Source organism: Engraulis encrasicolus, chromosome 19, assembly GCF_034702125.1.
Source record: "Engraulis encrasicolus isolate BLACKSEA-1 chromosome 19, IST_EnEncr_1.0, whole genome shotgun sequence".
Classification (NCBI taxonomy): Eukaryota; Metazoa; Chordata; class Actinopteri; order Clupeiformes; family Engraulidae; genus Engraulis; species Engraulis encrasicolus.
Window position 1 is genome coordinate 48,864,754 of NC_085875.1, and position 25,000 is coordinate 48,889,753.

Below are 25,000 nucleotides of genomic sequence, written 5' to 3' on the forward strand. Positions count from 1 at the left end.
CATCATCCAGCATCATGCAGCATCATCCGACTCTCCTCACTTTGTCCTGCCAACTTGTCTCTCTCTTCCTCTTCCACACTCTCTCTACCTTGTCTGCTCCCTCCTTCTCTCTCCCTTGCTTAATCTCTCTCTCTCTCTCTCTCTCTCTCTCTCTCTCTCTCTCTCTCTCTCTCTCTCTCTCTCTCTCTCTCCACTCTGACTTCCTCTTTCTGCTCTATTTCCATGCCTTTGTTGCTGGTTACTCCGTCTCCTGATGTGAACCTCTTGATCTTTGGGCCGAGAGGAAGAACAAAACTTGTCCAGGAGATAGCAGCGTCAGATCCAGAGATGTTGTGCTACAATACAGAGCCGTGTGCCACTCCCTTCCTCTCTCTCCTCTCTACTTCCTCTCTCTTCTCTTTCTCTCCTTTGCTCTCTCATGTTTCTCTCTCTCTCCTTGCTCTCTCCATCGCTCTCCACCCCCCACCCCCCCTGTCTCTCTCCCCCCTTTGCCTCCTCTCTCTCTCTCTCTCTCTCTCTCTCTCTCTCTCTCTCTCTCTCTCTCTCTCTCTCTCTCTCTCTCTCTCTCTCTCTCTCTCTCTCTCTCTCTCTCTCTCTCTTTCTCTCTCTCGGAGGTGCTTTGAAGCAGCAGTACTTCTTTATGGTCATTAGTGAATCCTTTCTCGTTGCACTTCTCTGCAGTGCTAGTCGAACAGCTCGGGTAACTACTGCTTGTATTGGCACCTCTCTCTTTCTTTATCTCCTTGTCCTTCTCTCTCTCTCTCTCTCTCTCTCTCTCTCTCTCTCTCTCTCTCTCTCTCTCTCTCTCTCGCATGCGCTCTGTCTCTCTCACACGCGCTCTGTCTCTCTCTCACACACGCACCTCCTCTCCTCCCTCTCTCTCTCTCTCACGCTCATTCTCACTCACTCTCTCTCTCACACACACACATCCTCTCCACTAGGTGTGTTTGAACCCTACCTTTCATCTCTGCTCCCATCTCACCTTGCTTTGAAGTGAACGCCAACGCCCCCAAAGCCCTGGCCAGCGCGCGCACACACACACACACACACACACACACACACACACACACACACACACACACACACACACACACACACACACACCCCAAAACACACACACACACACACACACACACACACACTCCCCAAAACATACACACACACACACACACACACACACACACACACACACACACACACACACACACACACACACACACACACACACACACACACACACACCCCAAAACATCCACACTCAGCACACACACCCCAACACATACACCCACATGCACCCCATTCACACGCACCCTCATACACACCACAACACATTCACACACACCCCAATGGCCCCAAAGCCCTGAGCAGTGCTCCCACACCCACACACACACCAACAAACATACCTGCAAACTTGTCACCTTTCGGCGAAATTCGCCGTTTTGATTTCAAAATAGGTGACTAAGTAGCCAGTAATAGCCAGTAGCGCCCGACTGAAGTTCTGAAGTGTAAACAGCTGCCTGTCTGATATACGTAAAGACGGCGAGATTTCCTACATTACCCTTAAACACTAGTCATGATGTAACCCACACCCATTGGCTGCCGTTTAATCACAAGGACGCAGCTTCACATTCACTGGCTGCATGTTTGAAGGCTTGAAGCCCGCTCGGAACCGGTGTTGATAAATAAAATGTCAATAAGAGGACGAGCGCGGATTACTTAAGTTTTGTAGGTTTTCAACGGGTGATAAAGAATGTGGCAGTGGTTAATGCAAGGTTAGGTGTGTCGGTGAATGCAAGTAATAACTGTAGTGACGCTGAAATGAAGTGGTGGTGGTGGTGGTGGTGGTGGAGCGAAAACGGCTTGGGCTGGACAGAGCAGGACAGGGCTGGGAGAATAATGTCAGCGTAGCTGTCAGATTCCTCGTCTGACATTTGCCAAGTCCTCGCAAATGCATACGATGGAGTTGCCGTTTCCTAATAACGCCCACGCGATCGCAAATACCCTGCATGGATTTGACATGGATGTGCGAGTAAGTGAAAAACAATAACAAACAAAACAAAAAACTACCGACGACGCTATGAAAGTAAGTTCTCTGTGATGTTATTGTTTGTTTATTTTCGACATATAGTGTAGGCTAGTAGCCTACTTGTCATTCCTAGCGCATCGTAGTATATTTAATCCTGGATGAGTTTAAAGTCCTAAAGCAACAGCATAACGCGCATAATAAGATAAGACCTCATACACGTTATTGCACACGTGTGTCTGTGTCTGTGAGTGTGTTCTCTCCTGTCCTCCTCTCCCTTCATCTCTTCTACTCTCCTCCCTCTCTTCTGTGCATTGTCCATGGTATTTGACTTATGCTGTGTGTGAAGTTTGAATGATGCTGTGTGGAGGATGTGAAGTTTTGTAGTGTTTGTATAGCCTATGTTAAAGGTGTAGTTTGTGTGACACGTGTTGAAGGCATGCTGTGTTTGTGTGAGGTGTGTAGGCCTATAGTCCCTACTGTATGTGAGGTTGGAGTGATGGCGTGTGAGGTTTTGTAGTGTTTGGCTGTCTGTCTGTGTTTGGCTGTATGCTAAATATCTGTGTATGTATGTGGCATGTGTGATGTAATTCACTGTTTTCAGAGGAAATGGAATAAAAACTAAAAGAATGGAATACAATGGAATAGAGTAAAAACTACATTACAAATAATGAAAATAATGGAGGGGGGGGGGTAATGAAATGGAATAAATAGAACTGGAGTGGAAATTTTTAAAATGGATGATGTGAAGTGTTGAGAGGCACTAGACAGGAGGTTGTGTGCTCATGTCAGTGGAGCTGGAAATAGGGATAGAGCACAGAGACAGGCTAATTTGGCAGCACTGAGGGAAAGGAGGGTGGTGGAGGAGAAGAGCATGGGCAGAAAGGGGCACATTTAAAAATTGCAAAGAAAATAAAATATTAATAATTAAAATGAGTAAATAAAATATTGGTATTTTTATTTAGTGGGGGGGGGGGGGGGTGCGTTGGGGCTCGCGATAGTTTGTCACCTTTTTCAACCCTCCTGAGTTTGCAGGTATAAACAAACATCACTCCTCTCTCACACTAAATATGTATTCTCTATTTTGCTATGGATGACTTCTACAGAAACACTGTCCACACACACACACACACACACACACACACACACACACACACACACACACACACACACACACACACACACACACACACACACACACACACACACACACACACACACACACACACACACACACTGCAATGGAAAGGGTTATTTTCTGATTACTTCATCAATGCAGCTAGTAATGGGATTCCAGGCTGTAGTCACTGTGAATTTATGGGGTCTCTCATAATATGTGGTGTTGTTCAGAGCTAACATTGCGTGTGTGTGTGTGTGTGTCTTACAGGTGCTGTTTCTATGGAGGCTGTGCATTACTGTGAACGCTTCATTGAACTCATAATTGATCTGGAGGTAAGGTTATCCAAACACACACACACACACGCGCGCGCACACGCACGCACACACACACACACACACAGCCTTAGACTTGCGACTACAGTTGCATGCAGTGTTTATAAAAGCCTAAATATCTCAGCATTTGATGCCCACACAAAGATGAAATACCTTAGTATGAGAGAAAGAAGTGGGAAACTTGGTATGAGAGAGAAAGGTGGGAATAGACTGGCACTATTTTCTTGAAAAGGCCAGTTGTATTTGTGCATGTATCCTACATGAAAGTGTAAGAGAGCTACAGGATGTAATACTCATCTGCAAAAGATCGATCTACAAAGTTGTGAATAGATATTGCACTTTTCAAATGTGAATCGATACCTGAACCCAGCCCTAGTAACTACATATTTTGTCAAAATTGAGTTTAGACTGAAAATGGTCTTCATTATTCCTCCATCTTCTGGCAAAGCATTGTGATCCAAATGTGTCCCTTTTAAGAGATATTGCCATATCAAATTGGCAGTAACTACAGTATCCAACCTAATGCCAAGGCTTTGAAGGCCTTTTTCCTCAGTTTTGGTGTTGGCATAGTTACTGCAATTTGCCTTTGTAGGGCAGAATTGTGCTCTTCTGTCATGCAGTTTATATTGCTGAGTCACAGCCAATGCATTCGACCAGCACGGCCTTCTCTGTTCTTAATAGTTGCCAAGGGATACCGCAGATCAGATGGCCCTGCTCTTGATAGGGCTAGCTGTCAAAATATGGTTTGTCTTTTTTTTTTTTTTTGGCCTGACAAGTTGAAGTCATTTTAGAATATAAAACCAAGCTTGAGGGAAAACGGGGCAATATATATTCTTGTTATTTTTTCCTTCAAAAGGGAAAAAAAAGATGCTGACAAGTTCTGTGTGTGTGTGTGGCTTGTCTACAAAGATCAAATGACAGCAGGTTTGTAGGGGAAAATCTGCAATTCAGGAGCCATTAGTAGTCAATTGTACTTTTTAATACTAAGGGGAATGTTGTTAGTCTTATGATAAGGTCAAGGGGGTGTTGGGGGGCTATGGTGAGGCCAAGGGGGGAACTTTAAGTGCAAGGCCACAGGAAGCCATCAGAAGTCCTGGACGGGAGTTTGGATAATGGACTGCACCCCAGCGGTGGTGTTAAGGGCCGTACACACACGCCGCTGCTAGTTACTCGCTCAGCGAATTAGCTCAATAGAATGTCAATGTGTTCCATCGAGACTAGCAGGCGAGTAGGCGAGTACTGTACAAGCGATGCGATGTGGGCTGAAAATATTTTATCGAAGCGAGTAACCAATTGGAATGCAAAGTTCGGTACTTCTCGCCTGTTCATTGGCAGTTAAAGCCGCGGAAACTTTCAGCTAACGTTCCATCATAGAGTGGAGAGTAGGCGAACAAGCGAGAAGCTAGTAAATAGCAGCGATGTGTGTGTACGGCCCCTTACTGGCCCATGTCTCCTTGACAGCAGAGGAGCTCTCTCAGTGGCCCAGCATACATAGCAGAAGGCAGGAGCTTCTTTCAACTCTGATTCACTCCAACAGATTCACCGTCTTCTTCCAAGTGTAGAGTATGTGTGGGATCTTTGACAAAGTTTGACACACACACACACACACACACACACAGAGTTGAAGTGTGTGTATGGACAGTGGCGTGTGTGGGTGGGTGGCGATGTCTGAAGGATTTTTCTTCTATCTTCTCTGCATCATCTGCACTGAATACAGACAAAGAAAAATGTTTTACTACATCTCTCTCTCTTTCTCTCTCTCCGTCCTGCTCCCTCTGTCTCTCCCCATTTCTCTGTCTGCCTTTGTCTCCCTCTCTCGCTTCCTGTCTCTCTTCCCTTCTGTTTGTCTCTGTCTGTGTCTCACTTTCTAACACTGTCTTTTTTTTCTCTCTGTCTGTCTCTCTGTCTGACTCCCTCTCTCTCGTTCGCTCTCTCTCTCTCGCTCTCTTTCTCCCCCCTTCCTTGAGTTTTTGAATTATTTGTTGGAGGCAGTACTTTGTGATCCTTTGTGTGTGTGTGTGTGTGTGTGTGTGTGTGTGTGTGTGTGTGTGTGCGCGTGCATGCGTGCATGGGACGCCGTGCCTTGTAATGCTATAGCAGTATAGCAGCAGGGTGAGTGGCCATTCTCTCTCTCTCTCTCTCTCTCTCTCTCTCTCTCTCTCTCTCTCTCTCCTCTTCCTAGTGCAGGAGGGGGAGTGAGTGGCCATGGGCTCTGGAGAAATGTGGGCTTCATTATTTCATTATTGTGTTTTAAAGTAGCGCTCGAAATCTGCAGCCCTGGAGTGTCTGGGGATACCGTCCTTGTTAGGGATTGTTTTGTAGGGGGCGTATTGGTGTGTGCGTGTGTGCGTGCATGCGTGTGCGCGCGTGTGTGCGAGAGAGAGAGAATTGTATGTGTGTGTTTGTGAGTGAGGGAGAGAAAAAATAAAGAAATTGTGTGTGTGTGTTCCTGAGAGAGAGAAAGAGAAAACGTGTGTGTGTGTGTGTGTGTGTGTGTGTGTGTGTGTGTGTGTGTGTGTGTGTGTGTGTGTGTGTGTGTGTGTGTGTGTGTGTGTGTGTGTGTGTGTGTGTGTGTGTGTGTGTGTGTGTGTGTGTGTGTGTGTGTGTGTGTGTGTGTGTGTGTGTGTGTGTGTGTGTTTGTTGGGGGATCCTCATCCCTCCTGTGTTGGTTGAAATTGCTTTCCGCCCCTTTGTGTGGCTCAGAGGAGAAACGGCTTATTTGTTGCTGCGGCCATGTGTAATTTCTGCTTATTTCTTGCTGTGGCCGTGTGTAATTTCTGCATCCTGAACATAATCATTTTCCACATGTAATCTTGCACTGGGTCTTGCTCCTAGCCGTCCTGTGATAATAGTTTGTGTCTGCATCTTAAATTCTAGTATCTCTTTCTCTCTCTTGTTCTTGGTTGGTGTGTACATGAAAACGAAAGCGAAAGCCCAACTCTGAAACTCCAACTCCCATTATCATTGTGTAAACCTCAATTATTTAACTACAGGGGAGGGAGATGAGCTTATATCTAGAAATGGTGCAGTATGGCTTTAAAGACAACAGAGATGCTACTGGGGCTGCTGTTGTGTGTTGTTTTGGTTGTTGTTGTTGTTGTTGTTGTTGTTGTTGTTTTTGTTTTTTTCCTTCCCACCCCTGCAGCCCCATCATTACTCTCTCAGATTTGAAGTGTGTTTTCCACACATGACAGCATTTCCCGCAGAGCACAGCACGACACAGCAGTTTGTGTTCCCTACAAACGTCATGACTGCATGGCATTTATGAGTAAATAAACGTTGAGTGGATAGCTTGTCTAAGCACCAGAAAAGCCATTTTATGAGGGCTGCTATGGGTTTACTGCACATCCGCCTATTGTGGGTATTGATCTGTCTGTCTCTCTCTCTCTCTCTCTCTCTCTCTCTCTCTCTCTCTCTCTCTCTCTCTCTCTCTCTCTCTCTCTCTCTCTCCTCAGGCCCTGCTCCCCACTCGTCGCTGGTTCAACACGGTGCTGGATGACTCCCACCTGGTGGTTAGCTGCCACCTCTCCTCCCTCAGCCAGAGAGAGAAGGAGGGACACCTGTTCAGCCAGGTAAGATGTTTCCTTCAGGAGACAATATGCCTAATATGCTTAATGCAGTGTTCAGACCTAGAGCGAACAGAGCGAACGAAGTGACGGCACGCGACCACTATGGAGGGCACGCGACCAGCGCTACCAAAGCGAATTTGCCTGGAGAGAGTAGCCAGGAACTGAGTGACCAAAGCGAATTTTAACGATTAGAAGTCATCTTATCTTATGGTAATGAGCTATGACGGGGTTCGGCGAAAACCAATTGGAACGTTCATATCTCTGAATGTCCGAGGCTGTCAAGCCAGAGCCGTTATGTGCTTAGCTAAATCAAACATGTCAATGCCGCGTCCAGAGCGAATACAGCGAATTCAAGGCGAAACTACTTCTGCTACCCACGCTACCAGGCAGCCTAGTTTGCTCTTGGTCTGGACACGGCATAAGTCTGCACGTGTGGACATAGGTATTGTACATGAAGTACGGTGAGTAAAGAATAAATAGTCATAGAATAATGATTTTTAACCAACTTTAAACCGAAACCAAACCCCGTCAACAAGGCCGAATCCGTCCTAATCCAAAATCGAATCTCGGATTCAGTTATTGTGAGCAGAATACCCAATCCGCTTCCGAATTCCATTGACAAGGCAGAATCCGGCCGAATCAGAAACCGGTACATCCCTAGTTTGTATAGCACATTATCATGCAGAAATACCATCCAATGTGCTGGAAGGAGAAAGAAAAATAAGAACAAATATTCTGGATGGCAATATTTATCTAAAGAGACTGCAGATCAGATATGCACTGCAGTGGAGACTTTCCTCAAAAGGTTCCAGTTATGTTTAGCTCAAACTTGCTGTGTCATTGTTTTTATGCGTGACTTCTTTTTTTCCCCTCCTTTTTCAAGTTCCAAAAAATGCATTTGCATATTGGCCACCATATCTCTGTTTTTAATGTTCTCTCTCTTTCTATAAAAATATCTCATTCTACTTCTTTTTTTAATCTTGTTTTTCCTCAGTGCTCGCTCTTTTTGTTGTCTTCTCCCTCTTTTCCTCTTCTCACTCTGGTCTTCTTTCCTTTTTTTTGCCTGCCTTCGCCCTTCTCCATACCAACTTTATATTTCTTTGGTCTTAATGTTTTTGTTTTCAATTTCACTTGTCATGTATTTTGCTTCTTATCTATTTTTTTTTAATTAATATTTTTTACATACATTGAATTGCATGTTTGTGTGATATGCACTATACAACTAAAATGGCCTCTCTTTGTCTTCTTTGCCTTTTCAGTCTGTCTCACTCATTTGTTTCCTACCTCATTCTGTCCTTGTGTGTGTGTGTGTGTGTGTGTGTGCGTGCCTGTGCCTGTGCGCGTGCGTGCGTGCGTGCATGCGTGTTTGTGTGCGTGTGTGCGTGCGTGTGTGCGTGTGTGTGTGTGCGTGTGTGTGTGTGTGCGTGTGTGTGTGTGCATGTGTGTGTGTGTGTGTGTGTGTGTGTGTGCATGTGTGCGACACCCTTCTCTCTTTTCTCTGTGTGTGTATATGTACCGTATTTTCCGGACTACAAGTCGCACTTTTTTCATGGTTTGGCTGGACATGCGACATATACTCTGGTGCGACATATATATGTTTTTTTTCTCCACGGGAGAGCACTATGTGCGCAACTAGGTATTGTGTTGCTTAATACCAAGAAAAAAATGTTACAACTCCACAACAAAAAACAATGACGACTGAATAGAAATATACCACCCAAAAGAAGTTAATATAGCCTACTGCTGAGTTCAAGCTGAAAGTAATTAAATATGCAGCCGAAAATGGCAATAGGGCAGCTGAACGAAAGTTTGGATGCAATGGAAAACTGTTTGGGGACTGGAGAAAAGCGGAGGAAAATGTGCTGATGAATACAGGACAAATGTGTTCTCGAACAACGCGCGCGCTGCGAGTCAACGGTCTTGTTACGGACTCCATGACATTGCCAAAGAAATGAATAGGACTTTTGCGGAAGTCAGGGAGCTCGTGGATGTATCGCGTTATGCAATGCAATCCCCTCTCGTGGATTTATTTGCGCTATGCAACGCAATCTCCTCTCTATCCGAGAACGAGCGTCTGTGTTATTAAAGACAGTCAGCCGACTTCCAGGTGAAAATCGGTCATTTCCGCGAGTTTCTGACAAACGAGCACAACGTGACACTACCATAGGCTAGAACAACATGAATGAAATCCCCCTCACCTTTGATACCGTCATGGGCTGAAGTCTCAGAAAAGGGGGTAAAGAAAGGCGTGCTCTGGAGACGGAACAAGTTGCCTCGAACCCTCCCACGGTCCAAACGCAAAACAATGCCGAAATTTGAATGTTGTTCTGACTACAGGGCAACATGGCGCGTTATCACTGTTTCTTCTTCTTTTTCTTTTTGTGGTTTTATGGCGGTTGGCAAACCAGCTTAGTTGGTGCATTACCACCACCTCTGAATGCGTTGCCACTGCTTCAGGTGCTGGTTTAAAACAATGCCGTCTTTGAGCAGCAGCTTACCATGCGCCAGTTATCACAACATAGATTCCATGGATAGAATAACCTTTCAAAAATGTGCGACGATTAGTCCGGTGCGACGTATATATGTTTTTTTCATCTTCCAAATCTATTTTTGGGCCGTTGCGACTTAAACTCCGGAGCGACATATAGTCCAAAAAATACGGTATAGTATATTCACTGTGTGTGTGTGTGTGTGTGTGTGTGTGTGTGTGTGTTTCAGCTTCTTGATATGCTGAAGTTCTATACAGGCTTTGAGATCAACGATCAGACGGGCAACGCTCTCACAGAGAAGGAGATGACAACACTTCACTATGACAGAATCACTTCGCTACAGGTAGCTGTTTGTGTATGTAGGGGTGTGTGTGTGTGACAATCCCTCTCTACGAAAGGATCATATCTCTGTGTGTGCATGTATGTACGGGTGGGTGTGTGTGTGTGTGTTACAACGCTTCACTATGACAGGATCACATCTCTGCAGGTGTGTGCGTGCGTGCGTGTGTGTCAACCCTTAACTATGACCGCATCACTTTCCTCCACGAGGGGCATGAGTGTGTGTGCTTGGGTGAGTGCCTGTCTGTTTGTGTATGCATGTGTGACAACTAGGCCCGGGTCGGTACATGTATTCGTATCGAACCGACCTCGGTACGGGGGCCACGGAACGGTACGCGCATTGCCACAGAGAATACATTCGGTACGCTATGAAATTATTTATATGGGAAGCGCAGCAGCTGTTTGTGGCGCGTGAGAGAAGAGTTCCGCGCAAGCAAGCACTTTGCGTCGGAGTTCTTTAATGTGTATGGCAAGAACACATGTAACCACTGCATCTGTGCACTCCCGATTGGTTTTACCATCCAAAACCCACCTTCAAATTTGCTACGCATAAGGTAGCCTACATTATGCATTCGGTTTAATTAGAGCATGAATGGGGAGACCAGCGCTCGAAATTAACGGTGTCCCGACATCCCGGGGACCATAAAAATGTTGTGGGGACACAAAGTTATCATTTCTGGGACAATGCCGGGACCGTCCAAAAATATAAATGAAAATATCCTAAAAGTAGGCTATTATATTTGCAAAGCCATTACACAGGGACATTAACTCAACACCAACCATCAGCGAAAATAGCAACAGAAAACTTTCCGATAACCCTCCGCATTGTGTTCTAGAATGTTTAGATTTCGCAGCTGCGACTGCAAGCCCGTTGTTCTTCGGACTGCTGCTGAGAGGTTGTCCCGTTGGTTATGCCATTTCACCCTGAACTATAATGCGCTCAGAGAAAACGGGCTCTGGATTGTTGATTTTGCAAGCCAATAAGGATATATTCTAGTAGACATGGTTAAGCTGTGAGAGGAATCGAGTTCGGTTTTGCTAATATTTCAGGTAAGCAAAGCAACATCCCCAAACACAGTAGTCTGTTGCCACCTGTCGCGTGCTTATCCGCTCAAAACACCAGAAACTCGAGCTGGCTGTAAAGTAGATTAACCATCATTCATACATATCAGAAACTGCCTGTAAATTACTTTCCAGTAAAAAATAGTTAGGGAAACGGCAAGCACGCTAACAGAGGTAGTTGTTAGCCAAGAACGTCAAGCAGTTTCATTCAAATGTGGCTGGAAATGAAGGCGCCATATTCTGAACATTGTCATACAAACGCAGTTATTTAATTAATGTTGAAGTATCCGTGTTATTGTTTCTGTGCTGGTAAAAGCAGAAATGCCTAGTAGCCAAGGTCAAATTGAAAAGGGAAAAAGTCCACCTTGACTTCTTTGATTACAAGCACGAAGAACGCGCTTCAATTGTACAGCATTACCAGCGCATTGTTTCTCTCCAATCCCTCTCTTTCTCCCCCTCCCCTCCCTCTACATGCTAGCCTCTCTCCCTCTCTTTCTTGAAAGTGAGGTAGGCCTAAGTGTGCGGTCGTAGTTTTTTCTCTTGTGCATTATTTTTAGGTTATCAAATTGTCTTGATGTCAATGTCATGTGAATTTAAAGCGGAAAGGAAACGTCTTGCAATGCGTTGTCATACTCCTAATGCGTCCCCAAAACCTACCGCATCTTCTTCCACCTAGCCTGATTATCATCGACTTTCACATCTCTTCGAGGCTGGCTGAAGCTGTTGCATCACTAGGAGGGCACGGCCTGGCTATCTTCCACCGGCATGCCCATCACAACCAGTGGCCAAAGTCAGACTAGGTTAGACTTTTGCCATTTTTTAACTAAAGCTAAACAGACACTGAATTTTTCTGCATGACGGGTAGGCTATATTGGTGCATAAAGCAATCAGTTTGACAAATATAATGTCATTGAATGCAGATTTCCTCATATCACCATGCTCATATATTCTTGAAAAACTAAATTTGCACGGTTACTCAAGGCAGTTTTCTATACAAGGGACAGATGTTTTAACACACCCTCGTTTTTTTCTTAAAAACCTGAATTCACAGTTGCACTGCAAAAAAAAAGTCATAGTCACACATGAAATATAACATGGACATAATTTACCACTTATTTAGGCGCAAAAAAAATGGGGACACTTCTGGTTACATTCGGGACAATACAAAGTGGAATCCGGGACCATTGCGGGACACAAAGGAAAAAAGTTAATTTCGAGCCCTGGGGGAGACAGGGGTTTGAAAACCCACCTGCGTAATATGTCACTGATGCAGTATATTTTCAGTTTATCAACACCGAAAATGTACCGTACCGTGGGGTCTGTACCGAGATACGCACCGAACCGTGACTTTTCTGTACCGACCCAGGCCTAGTGACAACCCTCCACAACCACAGGACCACCTCCCTGTGTGTGTGTGTGTGTGTGTGTGTGTGTGTGTGTGTGTGTGTGTGTGTGTGTGTGTGTGTGTGTGTGTGTGTGTGTGTGTGTGTGTGTGTGTGTGTGTGTGTGTGTGTGTGTGTGTGTGTGTGTGTGTGTGTGTGTGTGCTCCACTTGGCAAAAATAGCACACTCTTTTCATTCTGTGTCTTTTCAGGATTCTGAAGAAAAGAACAAAAAAAGATAGATGTGAAAGTTTCACTGAAGGTTTTTTTTGGTGCATCTGCTTTAGTCTAAAGTTTAGAACGCCTTGTGCGTGCGTGCGTGTTATGGGATGAGATGTCTAGAAGGAGTCAAACTAATTGACCTGATTCAAGCATACAACCATCTTGGGAACACGGAGTGCATGTGTGGCTGATCAGATGTGACAAGGAGTGTGTGTGTGTACGTGTATGCCTGCGTGTTTGCGTGCGTGCCGGTCTCTATCTGTGCGTGTACGTGTGTGCGTTCGTGCTTGTGTGTCTGTGTGTGTGTGCACGTATGTGTGTGTGCCTATTCTGAGCTGCTTCCTCTGTTCAGTTGGCTGTCACATTCCAGCTGGGATCTGGATGGCTGCTCCTATTAGTGTGTCTGTCTGTCTTACCGTCCGTCCGTCCGTTTGTCTGTCGTCTTGTCTGTCTGTCGTCTTGTCTGTCTGTCGTCTTGTCTTGTCTTGTTATTGTGCGAGTCTGTCTCTCTCTGTCTGTGTCTTTCCATTCGTCTGTCCGTTTGTCTGTCTGTCTGTGTGTCAGTGTGCTGCTGAGATCTGCAGGGTTGCCTGGTCCCTGTTAGTGTGTGTCTGCATTTGTGTGCATGTTTGACTGATAGCTGCAGGGTTGGCCAGTTCCTGTTGGACACACGCACACGCACACGCACACCCCCATCTGGAGATGCAGAGGCTTTCATCTGTTCTGAGAGCCGAGCTGAGGACCCATCAAAACGTGTGTGCGTGCGTGCGTGCGCGCGACAGGCGGATTTTGACCATATGCCTTGTTTCTCCATCTATCGATGCCTGTATATGTAATTATGTATACAGTATTCCTGCTAGGTTGTTTATTTTGTTTTTGTCTGTGTGCGTGCGCATATGCGCATGCACGTGTGTGCGTGCGCATATGCGCATGCACGTGTGTGCGTGCGTGCGTGCGTGTGTGTGAACGGCCCATGCTGTGGCCAGTCTCTTGATTAATACGTTTCGAATACGTACAAATTCTGCATGAATTGTGGAGACTCTGTAGGCTAAGGCCTCACATCACACACACACTCATATACACACACACACACACCAAACAATCTCTCTCTCTCTCTCTCTCTCCATATGCAGACACACACAAACCCATACCTCCTCTCACTCTCCTCCTGTTTCTCCTTCTGTCTTTCTTGGTTCCTCCCATCAGTCTCTATGTCTCTGTCTTGCCATCTCTCGCTCTCTGGCTGGCTATCTGTCTGTCTGGCTTTATGCCTCTCTGTATGACACCGACCCCCCCCCTTCTATTTCATCTTTCCGTCTTTTATCTACCTTTTTCTGTTCTTTCTCCCTCACATTTTTTGTCCCCCTTATCTCCCTCCCTCCCTATCTCTCTTCATTTCCTCTCTCTCTCTCTCTCCATCTTTCTCCCATCCCTCTCTCTTGGGAAAAATACGTCTGCCTTGAGACAACAGTCATAGCTGCTTCTGAAGCGTCTGAGGTTAGAGGAACTGCAAGCACTAAGGAAGTAAAGATTGCTGCTGTGGCTCTAGAGAATAACAGCTTACACTTTACTTGACGCTGGCGTCATACGTGACATAACAGTGTCATAATAGTATCAAAACAGTCATAAACATGATGTCAGTGTTATCAATGTTTCTTGCGGTCGAATCGTTCGACACAGACTGTGATAATGGGTTTAGCGCCCTCATGCGACCGCTCTTGAAGCCTTTTTAAACACGCCTATTGGCTGAGTTGAGCTATCACTCATAGGCGCCCGCCTCCTATATAAACCGTGACAGCTCGATCATCTTCATTTTAGCTCTTCAAGACTCGCCAACAAACGTTCGGAAGAGTACCACGGCGCAACTTTCTTGACTATACCCCGACTCAACAGCTAGTTTGCTGGCAAGAAGACCTTTCTTGCCATTTAGCGTCGACGTATTGAGAGGGAAAAGAAAAAGAAAGAAAGAAAAAGAATATTTTTTCGTGAGGTGAGTATTCGCTGCATTAGCTTGCGAACCTCCCTGCTAAGACACCTGCTAGCATTTGGCCGCCAAGGCTCGCCACCTGAGTGCTTCACTTTTCTTCATACCGTTTTTCGTTCGGACAGCCGTACAAGCTTGCTACCCCTATGATAACGATATTTGGATATATTATATTATATATTATATTGGATATTATATATTTGTATTTTTTGGACGGACTCGCCATGCACTCCGCATCGCGCCCAAAACGGCGCCCATGCCCGAACACGTGCGGTCAGTTCATCGACTCCAAAGACCACCACCCGGCCTGTGTTAACTGCCTGGGTCTCCAGCATGCCTGGGAGGCCCTGGAGAACCCACACGGATGCACGGACTGTTCTCGGTTCTCGCTGAGAACACTACAGCAGCGCTTCGAATGCTTCGGGCTACCACTGGAGCCCCAACCACACTCGAACCCCCTACTCTCCGAGCTGGTGATGAGCGAGGACGACGAGGCACAACTGCTTAGCTGGTCTGGCGACGAGACAACGGGTCACGGGAGCCTACTGCCCCCCGCCCCCGGGTCGGTTGCTGATGTGGAGGACTGCTATGGAGAGACTAATATCGAGTGCGGGGGCGGCGAATCGCTTCTCCCCTTCACCCAAGTCACCCCCCCTGCCTCTGTCGCCACTTCAGTCTGCGAGGAGCCAACGTCTGCCGAACAGCAGACGTCAGCGGGAAAATTATTCCTGGAAACCTGCCAACACGCCGCCCAGCGCCTCGGACTCGTGTGGCCACAACCGCCACCGGTCCGGGCTAGCAACAGGCTCTACGGTAATTTCCTGCCCCTGCTCGCACCGGCACCCAAGGCTTCAGTCCCACCATTTAAGGACTGCCTGGATGACGTGACTAGAACTTGGAACAAACCCTACTCCAATCGAGTGGTTATCGGTGGTTTCGGTTCTTTTTCTGAGATGGAGGGAGCGACAGAGAGGGGACTATCTGACTGCCCCAAAGTGGAACAGTCCGCAGCCTCTTATCTAGCCCCCAACTCCAACACGGGTTGCCAGCCTCTGCACAACTGCCTCACAAGCAGCCAAAGTTTTCCTCCCAGCAATTGGAGAAAACATTTAAAGTCCTTGGTTTAAAGTCCGCGCTCAGAACACGGTGTCGCTGCTCTTAGCATACGTGGCCGAGCTACAGGCAGAAGTGGGTGCCGCTATCAACGAGGACAAGCCTTGTTGACACAAATACATTTGTTAAGCCCCAGTGCCCTCACTCACACTCCCATACCCACGGTTCTACCTCTGGGTCTGATAAAAGTCTCTCACACACACCCACGCTCTGCTTTGGGGACGTTCACGAGCAAACACGTTTTCATAAGCCCTCGGCCCCGGGAAAAAATACAATTAAAAGTAAAAACGTGCGCCGAGCATCCCCCTCGCCCACACTCATACCCACTATGCCCCTGAAATCAGTGGCTAAACTCTCCACTAGAGACCGCGGGCGTACGGCCAAACACAGTCATACCCCTGTACAGTCCAGAGCCTCTCACACACCGTATAGAGACTTGGCACACACATGTAACGTGCCCTTGGCTTCTGTCTACGTTCGAGCATGGGTACAAAATGCAATTTGCGCGAAAGCCCCTGAGCTTTCAAGGGCTAACTCCATCTGTGGTGAATGCAAATTCGGTTCGAATACTAAGAGACGAAAATTATGGATGCTGTCATATCCCCACTGAGAGAAAAAGGAATGCGCATTTTCGGGTACATAGACGATTATCTTCTATGCGCCCCGTCAGCGCAGCTAGTCATGGAACACACACATCTGTTCCGCAGCCATCTGGAATCCCTAGGTTTCCGAATAAACTATCAGAAAAGTCTGCTAACCCCAGCTCAAACTGTGCACTTCCTGGGCCTCACACTGGATTCCATCACGTTCCGTGTCAAACTCACGGCACAACGAGTGGAATCATTTTACAAGTGTCTCTCAAGTTTTCAATTGGGAAAGAAAGTCACGCTCATTTACAGTCGCTCAGAGCCACTCATGTTCCGGGCGTGCTGAGCGTGTGTGCAGACAGACTATCGAGGGCATCCCTCTCCAATCAGGAATGGAGATTACACCCGCGCGTAATCGAGCTTGTGTGGAAACTAGGGGTGGACATAGATAAAAAATTTTAATCTAGATTAATCTCACTGTAATTATGAAATTAATCTAGATTAATCTATATCAAAATGGCTCATTCAGAATAGGAACGATTGCGAAATAATGCCGAAAAAAACCTTGGGGTTTCTTAAGACAGATGGCGCATTAGACCAGAGCTCGTCTTTTTTTTCCAAAATGCATCTCATCTTCAAAAAATGGTCATGTTGATACTTGGTGATGAAAAAAATCACTGCAATATGTGTACTGTGTGTCCAATATGTTAGGAAGCATTAACAGTTATAACATACTGAAATTTCAAAATGAACAGCGCTATAAGTTGTAGAGGCAAATACAGGTAAATCTATCAAACATTTAGGCTATTTAAACAAGATTACCTCAGCAATTCAGCATTTCTAATGGAGAGAGAGAGAGAGAGAGAATCTGCCACTGACTGATAAAAAGAGCAGCGGCTCCTTTAAGAGAGGGAGGAGCTCTGCGCGCAGTAGGCACAGCAGCCCTCAGCAGAGCCAGGCTACTGGCTATCCAGCACTGGCACACAGCGATTTGGCCTAAACCTGACAATTGTTCTCAGAGTTAGAATGCCAGAGGAGTTACAACTCGAAATGAATTTAGTTTGCAAAAAAATTAAAAAATCAAGCGCGACAACCGCAAGGATTATTACCGTTTGACATGAGAATATCTCACTGAGTCGCAAGTTGCGATTGCAACACAAACATTCAGTGAGAGTACACCGTTTCAGTTTGACAATCTTCAAAATGCATATCACACAGAATGTTTTGCAATTATGGCACAGGCAAGATTTCTGGATGTTGTTTAGGCTATGTGTTCTATGCAATGCGTGAAGAAATGTAGGCTATGTCAGGCTGGTAGCCTACTCACACTTATGTCTCTCTATGCTTCACCTCAAACAATAACGTCTCTTTAGTCTACCACTTATGAAAAAGCACTCAAACAACACCTACCACGGCAGAGGGATTATTAATGTTTTCAGCATGCAAACACTTCATATTTAGTAGGTCTGCTGAAACAACAGGTGGAGAGGAGAAATGACTGGAGCGCAGTCTGAAAGCGTCAATTAAACACTATGGTGACGTGCATACCCAAACTCCAAACCTATATTTTGAGAATTTCTTTATCGCGCGATAAGAATCTCACATTATCGCAGCACGTTAAACGCTGATAACGGCCCACCACTAGTGGAAACGCTTCGGGGGCGCGGAGGTGGATTTATTTGCATCATGAGAGAACACACATTGCAGACTGTTCTTCTCCATCCGAGACAGGGATGCACCACTGGGAACGGATGCGCTATCACACCCGTGGCCAAACACTCTTTTATATGCATTCCCCCCAGTCCATCTAATCCCACATGTACTAGCGAGGGTGAGAGAGGAGAGCCTCTCGCTGGTGCTGATTGCTCCCTTGTGGACAAGCAAGCCCTGGCTAGCGGACAGTGTTAATTTCGTGACGAAATATTTTCATCATAATTATCATTAACGATTGTTTTTCCCCTGACAACAATAAAACGATGACGAAAAAACAGCATGCGTTTGTACGAAAAATATAACGATATTGATTTATATTTTCGTCAAAAAAATAAAAATGTGACTACAATACCACCTGAGACGAAAACCAATAGGAAGCATTTTTGTTAATAGCCTATGTCACTGAAACATTGGAAAAGAATTGCCTGCTATTTCGCAAGTCGCGACCCTCATCTGCTCCCCGTCTCCTCCCCTCCCTCACACACACACACACGTAGCAGGCACAGTGACAGACTGCGTCGGTGCCCCAGCAGCAGTAGCCTACTTTTCAGTGCAATCCTGGCTGGAAAAAATATTGTTGCCCATTTATCCATGACGAAGAAGTTTATGCAGTCATGAAATAGTGGTGGTGCTGTCGCACATAGCAAACATCTTTCTCGAACGATGCATTTTTGCGGAACTTCTCCACTCCACTGTTTGTAGGCTAATTTAAGGGTCTATGCGTAGGCACAAGCCTTCTGATAAGAATCACTTCAGTGCCTATCGCAAAGGATTCTGAAGTGTGGAGTTTTGCGACTTGTTTCAGTCAAGGACACTGAAATAGGAAGTGAACCTTCCACACTTTCACATGCGGGGGACAGACAGTTATTTGCAGTTATTGCAATAACGTCTTGCGAATGCATGCAACCATGGACACAACCATGTCAACGAGAGCGCGTGTGCCATCACAACTTTGCATCAAGCAAACAATAGCCTATGCAACAGCTTGCAATACTCGCACGAGAGAGAGAGAGAACAGCTGCTTCCAACAGGTGCCGTGCCTTTGTAACGCTTGCATAGGCCTTCAGTAGGCTACTGTACCCCGGGATGTTCTTGATTAGGCCTACTGTTACTGTATACCCACACGTATTTTTTCATAACTTGCAGTCCCGTTTTCCACAGAAGTCGTTCTAAAATATCGACAGAGATTTATGAGTGTTGCGGCCATGATTTTTTTTTACACATTGAACGCACTGGCTTATAAGACGCTCTGGCAGTTTTTGACAATATTTCATTATTAGCCTAAAATAGGCCTTTGTCATTTTAATCATTGATTTCCCCAAATGGTATTTTAGTTTGACAATTTTATAGAGAAGTGTAGACAAGATGAAATGAATGTAATATTTTAGTTGACTAAAATTGTATGAATTTTAGTCGACTAAAATTAGACTAAAACAAAAATGATTTAGATGACTAAATTGTGACTAAAACTAAAATTAAATTTTCGTCAAGAGACTAAAACTAAAACTAAATAAAAAATTCCTGTCAAAATTAACACTGCTAGCGGAGATCTTTCTCTTACTGGCCGAGCAGCCTTGGCGACTCCCCAACAGCAGAGACCTTCTGTCACAGATGGGGGGAGAGTTAGTTCACCCGAACCCGTCAGCGTGGAACCTACACGCCTTCCACGTGAAAGGGACCCCCTAAGATCAATAGGCCTGCCACCGAATGTTATTGCAACTATTCAGAGTGCCAGAGCTCCATCTACGAGATCTGTGTACGATGTGAAGTGGAGAGCGTTCGAGAGATGGTGTGTCCAGAAGGGCGTAATCCCCTTTCAGTGTTCTATCACCCATGTACTTACGTTTCTTCAGGAATTATTCGAGAAGGCCCTGGCCTATTCTACATTTAAGGTCTACCTGTCAGCGATTTCAGCATGCCATGTAGGCTACGATGGTGTATCTCCGGGAGCGCACCCTCTGGCTAACAGATTTCTGAAGGGCGCTCGACGCCTTCGACCTGTGGTGCGCTCGGCCGTTCCCTCTTGGGACCTCTCCTTGGTGCTGAACGCGCTCTGCCAAGCCCCGTTCGAGCCCCTACAAACTGCAGCATTAAGGCAGAGAGAGTAGAGAGAGAGAGGTTCCATTGGCCCATTGTTTCCTGGTTCTATTATTGGGGGGGAAATCCCCCTTTAGGCAGACCTAGGCAGACCTGAGGACTGTTCTATTCAATGCTAGGAGCATTATGACACGCCCCTTTAGGCAGACCGGAACCAAGTCACATTAGGTGCCCATAGAAACCTATTATGTTGGCATATCTCTATACTTAAAGAATCTCTGATTAAGGTCCTCTCGTACAAAACTGCCCTCTTGTTGGCTCTTGTCTCAGCTAAAAGGGTGAGCGAGATCACTGCTCTCTCTATACACCCTGTATGGAAAGTGTCCATGTTGTACGGCAGTGTCCATGTTGTACAGCAGCTGCGATCTACAACTGACGTCTTTCAACCCCCCTCCTTTCTCCACGCAGGAGCAGGAGAGGCTACATTCCCTCTGCCCGGTTCGGGCATTTCGCTTGTACATGGACAAAACTTCTTCATTCAGGCGTCGGGAGTCGAACCGGCAACCTCTGGGATGCAAGTCTGACGCCCTAACCGCTCACCCATGACTGCCCTGTTAAATGTTGCCTAATAATTTTAAACTCATAATATCATGTGTATGAGCTGGAAGCATACTAGCACTAAGGAATGAAAGTCCACTATGTTCTAGAGAGAAGCACTACAGAACAAAGTTGATGAAGTCGTTTGAAATCGTAGTTTTAAAACTCATGTACAGTAATATCATGCACATGTGCTACAATCATTAGATACAAGAACTAAGGAAATAAATACTGCTTGGATCTTGAGAATTACTAAAGAACAGAGGACTTTTTTAATTTTCCTAAAATTTCAGGCAGATTTCTTTCACCAGCAGAGCAAGTGACTGGGCAAAGACCCTTTGGCTTGGGTTGGATTAAAACATAGACTTCGGCCAGAGTTGTGCCAATCTTCAGCATCTTAATTAACTGCACCACAACACAACACTGCACTGCTCCCTCCTGCAGCTTAGAGATAACACAGTTCAACTGCCTGACTTTATTTTACGAAGTTTCCTCTCTTATTGTGTGTGTTTTCATCTTAAACTAAGTGCTAACTTTGTTTTTATCTTTCTCTCTCCCTCTCTCCCTCTCCCTCTGTCTCTCTCTCTTGCTCTCTGTCTCTCTGTCTCTCTCTCTCTCTCTCTCTCTCTCTCTCTCTCTCTCTCTCTCTCTCTCTCTCTCTCTCTCTCTCTCTGTGTCTTCGTGTGAGTGTTTACATTTGAAAATTAAGTGCTAACTTTGTTTTTATCTCTCCTTCTTTCTCTCTCTCGCTCGTGCTCTCTCTCTCGTTCTCTCTTTGTCTTTCTGTGTGTGTTTTCAGAGAGCTGCCTTTGCCCACTTCCCAGAGCTTCAGGACTTTGCCTTGTCTAACGTGGCAGCAGTGGACACACGTGACTCTCTCACCAAGCAGTTTGGCTACCTCAGGTACGTGTGTGTGTTTGTTCCTCTCATGTTCCACATACAGTATCTCAGAGCAGACAGGGACCTCGCACACAGATAGTGTTCAAATCCCTAGAATGCATTTTTTTGTATTCCTCTCTTCGGAGTGGAGTGTGCATTTGAGGCTGTGTGAGCACATCTCTATCTATTTGTGTGTGCGTGTCATTGGCAGTGCCTGTTCCCAGCCACGAGAGTTATGCTCCCCATAAGCAGAACTGCCCTCTGGGTTACCCAAGCTACTTCCTCAGATACCCCTACAACACCCCAGAGAGAGAGAGAGAGAGAGAGAGAGAGAGGGAGAGGGAGAGGGAGAGAGAGAGAGTGTGTGTGTGTGATGGAGAGAGAGGCAGCAGCAGCAGCAGCAATAGAAGAGTTATGCCTCTAATCAACTGAATTGCTGTCCAGCTTACCTAAGTACATTCATTACAGTAGTCACCCCCTCTGCACACATCCCGTCAGCCCCTTATCTCCTCTTATTAGTGGCCATCAGAGATGAGATGACCGTCGTCACCAGATAGCCTGTTGGGGTCTCGGTCGATGACTCTGAGAGTCATTCCAGACACTCGTTCACCCCTAGGAAGACCGAGAAAAAGGACAGAAAGAAAGGCTAGAGAGAGTGATATAGAGAGAGAATTGCTGAAAGAGTTATGCCCCTAATAACCTGAATTGCGTATCCAGATTACCTGAACCTCTTCATCACACAGGCTAGAGGCTACCCCCCCTCCACACTCATCCCTCTGCATTTGGCACGTATTCTTCTTATCTGCCGTTAATAATGGACTTGGATTTGGCCGAGGCTGTGAGAGTGTTATAGGGTATATTATGCCCTAATAAGCTTTACTGCAGCCCAGGTTAGCTAAGCCCATCAGGTAGCCTACCCCACCTCCTCCACTCTCATCCCTCCACACCATACCCCACCTCTTATCCCTCTCTTCTTATCTCCGGTTATTGGTGGCCATTAAAGGTGACTCCACCTCCTCCATCCTCATCCAAGACCCCCCCATTTCACACCCCCACTACACACACAGAAAATTCCATTTTAACAGCAGCTATCAGTGGTTGAGGTAATAGCTGTTGTTGCTGGTGTGTCTCGTGTCCATACTGGGCTTCAGGTCCCTCTGGCCTGCTTAGAAGGCAGCAGCAAACCAGGCCCCACCACCACTCTGTAGCCCACTTACTTACACCAGGGCAGGGACACATACAAGCGAAGAGAAGAGGCGAAATTCAATGTTCCGTTCTGACAGCTCAACCATCATCAGGTTGTCGCAGCAATCAAATGAAATGAAAGTTATGTTGTTGATTTGATTGGCCGACGCAGTAGAAATTTGCTTCTCATTTGCATAATATTAAACTTAGTCGAAAATGTTCGCTTCGCTCTGCTCCTGTTTGCCTGCCTTCGCCTCCTTCATAGGAATGAATGGCTAAGTTCGCTTTGCTCGGCCACATTCGTGTGTATGTGTCCCTCGCGTTAGAAGGCAGCACGAGTGGAGAGGGAAGGATGAGATAAGGGAGGAGAGGGGAGAAAAGAGGGCAAGAGAGGAGCTGAGAAGAGCTGGTGTCTTGTCCTCATATTGGGGTTCAGGGAGGAGAAGGAGGAGAAGAGAGGGATGGCGAGAAGAGGAGTGGGGGAGGAGGAGGAGGGGATAGGAGGAGAAAAGGGAGATGAGAAGAGAAGAGAGGGGGAGGGGAGAGAAGAGAAGAGAGGGGGAGAGGAGAGAAGAGAACAGAGGGGGAGAGAAGAGAAGATTGCTGTAGGTGATGAGTATCCTCATAGTGGAGGGGAAGAGAAGAGGGTTGTGGGGTTCAGGGATGAGAGGAGAAGAGAGGAGGACGGGAAAGGGGGAAGAGAAGAGAGGAGAAGAGAAGGGAGATGAGAGGGGAGAGGAATAGCTGGTGTCTTGTCCTCATTGTGGGGTTGAAGCCTGCTGGCCGCTTTATATGGCAGCACCAAATCAATCGCTGTCACCGGAGAATTGAACCGTGATAAGCTAACGGGTAGCTATTAGCGAGCGTGTTGGGTGTGTGTGTGTGTCTGTATGTGTGTCTGTGTGTGTGTGTCTGTATGCACGATTGTGTGCGTGTGCGTGTGTGTGTGTGTGTGTGTGTGTGTGTGTGTGTGTGTGTGTGTGTGTGTGTGTGTGTGTGTGTGTGTGTGCTGGTAACAATATGGGCTTAATTGCCTCCTGCACCTTGCGGTCTTGTGGGATCAATGACCCGTTAGCAGCCGTATGAACACACACACACACACACACACACACACACACACAAGCACGCACATACACACACACACACACACACAAGCACACACACACACACACACACACACACACACACACACACACACACACACACACACACACACACACACACACACACACACACACACACACACACACACACACACACACACACCGAGAGTAGAGCGGCTGGAATTGGAAAAATTATTGCTATATCACCTGTATGAAAGACCACATATAGACATTCTCCAGCTGTGATGGAGATGTGTGTGTGTGTGTGTGTGTGTGTGTGTGTGTGTGTGTGTGTGTGTGTGTGTACATATGCGTGTGTGTGTGTGTGTAATGGCATATAGACGTCACAGCTGTGATTGAGGAGGTGTGTGAAGAGCAGATAAGGGAGACGGCCACTGGGAATAATGAGGACGGACAGTCTGTGTCTGTGTGTCAGTCACAGGCAGCAATGAGGATGGACCGTTTTCAGGGAGGGCGGTGGAATGTCTTCATCATGGAGGTCTTTATGTTGTGTTCCTCTGTAAAGGAGTGTGTGTGCGTTGCCTGTGTGTGTGTGTGTGTGTCTTTTCCTTGACTGGGAACCTACCACGTACAAGATTTAAAAAAATTTTGATGACGAGACAACCGAGAGTATGATTGGGAGAGAGAGATGGGGCTGTGAAATGATCAAGGCTGGACTCAAACTTTAGTTGCCATACCATATGCAAGACCATATGTGAAGGGGGGGGTTGTCTGTCTTTCTGTCTTTCTGTCTTTCTGTCTGTCTGTCTGTCTGTCTGTCTGTCTGTCTGTCTCTCTATCCGTTCATCCGTCTGTGGGTCTGTGGTTGTAGCTGGTGTAGCATAGTCTATGTCTCTCCTTTTGGGTTCTGTGCTGCAAATCCATGACCATGTGTGAGTGTGTGTGGTGAAGTGATTGTAGTTGGGTCATGGCAGGCGAGCGAGGGAGGAAACTGTCAGGGATAGAGAGATGAAGGGATGAATGGATGGAGGGATGGAGGGAAGGGAAAGATGTGGCTCATTACGGCAATGGATTTGCTGCAGCCAGCGTAAGCTGGAGAGAGTCAAGTCTTTGAACAGCTGTATTTGTCAGCTCCCATTAACACACTGGCTATGAGAAGCCTGAATATACACACACTCAGACTAAAGGGTAATTTATGCTTCAGAAGCATAGCCTCTGCGTCCGTCAAATCTTTGTCTGTGCACGACCACGCTCCCCCCGCAGAGGCTCTGCGCCTGTCGTCGAGCGCCTCAAAAAATTCCTGA

At 46.4% G+C, this 25,000-nt stretch overlaps 1 protein-coding gene across 2 annotated transcripts in view; it reads left to right on the top strand.

Moving 5' to 3' along the window:
* The window catches only part of aqr (aquarius intron-binding spliceosomal factor), a 162,320-nt gene that overhangs the window by 11,629 nt on the left and 125,691 nt on the right, over nt 1-25,000 (top strand). For both annotated transcript variants that reach the window (XM_063184629.1, XM_063184630.1), the window contains exons 9-12: nt 3,411-3,475; nt 6,931-7,047; nt 9,763-9,876; nt 21,368-21,471. In XM_063184629.1, the coding sequence (XP_063040699.1) occupies nt 3,411-3,475; nt 6,931-7,047; nt 9,763-9,876; nt 21,368-21,471 (400 nt within the window). The remainder of the gene's footprint in view (nt 1-3,410; nt 3,476-6,930; nt 7,048-9,762; nt 9,877-21,367; nt 21,472-25,000) is intronic.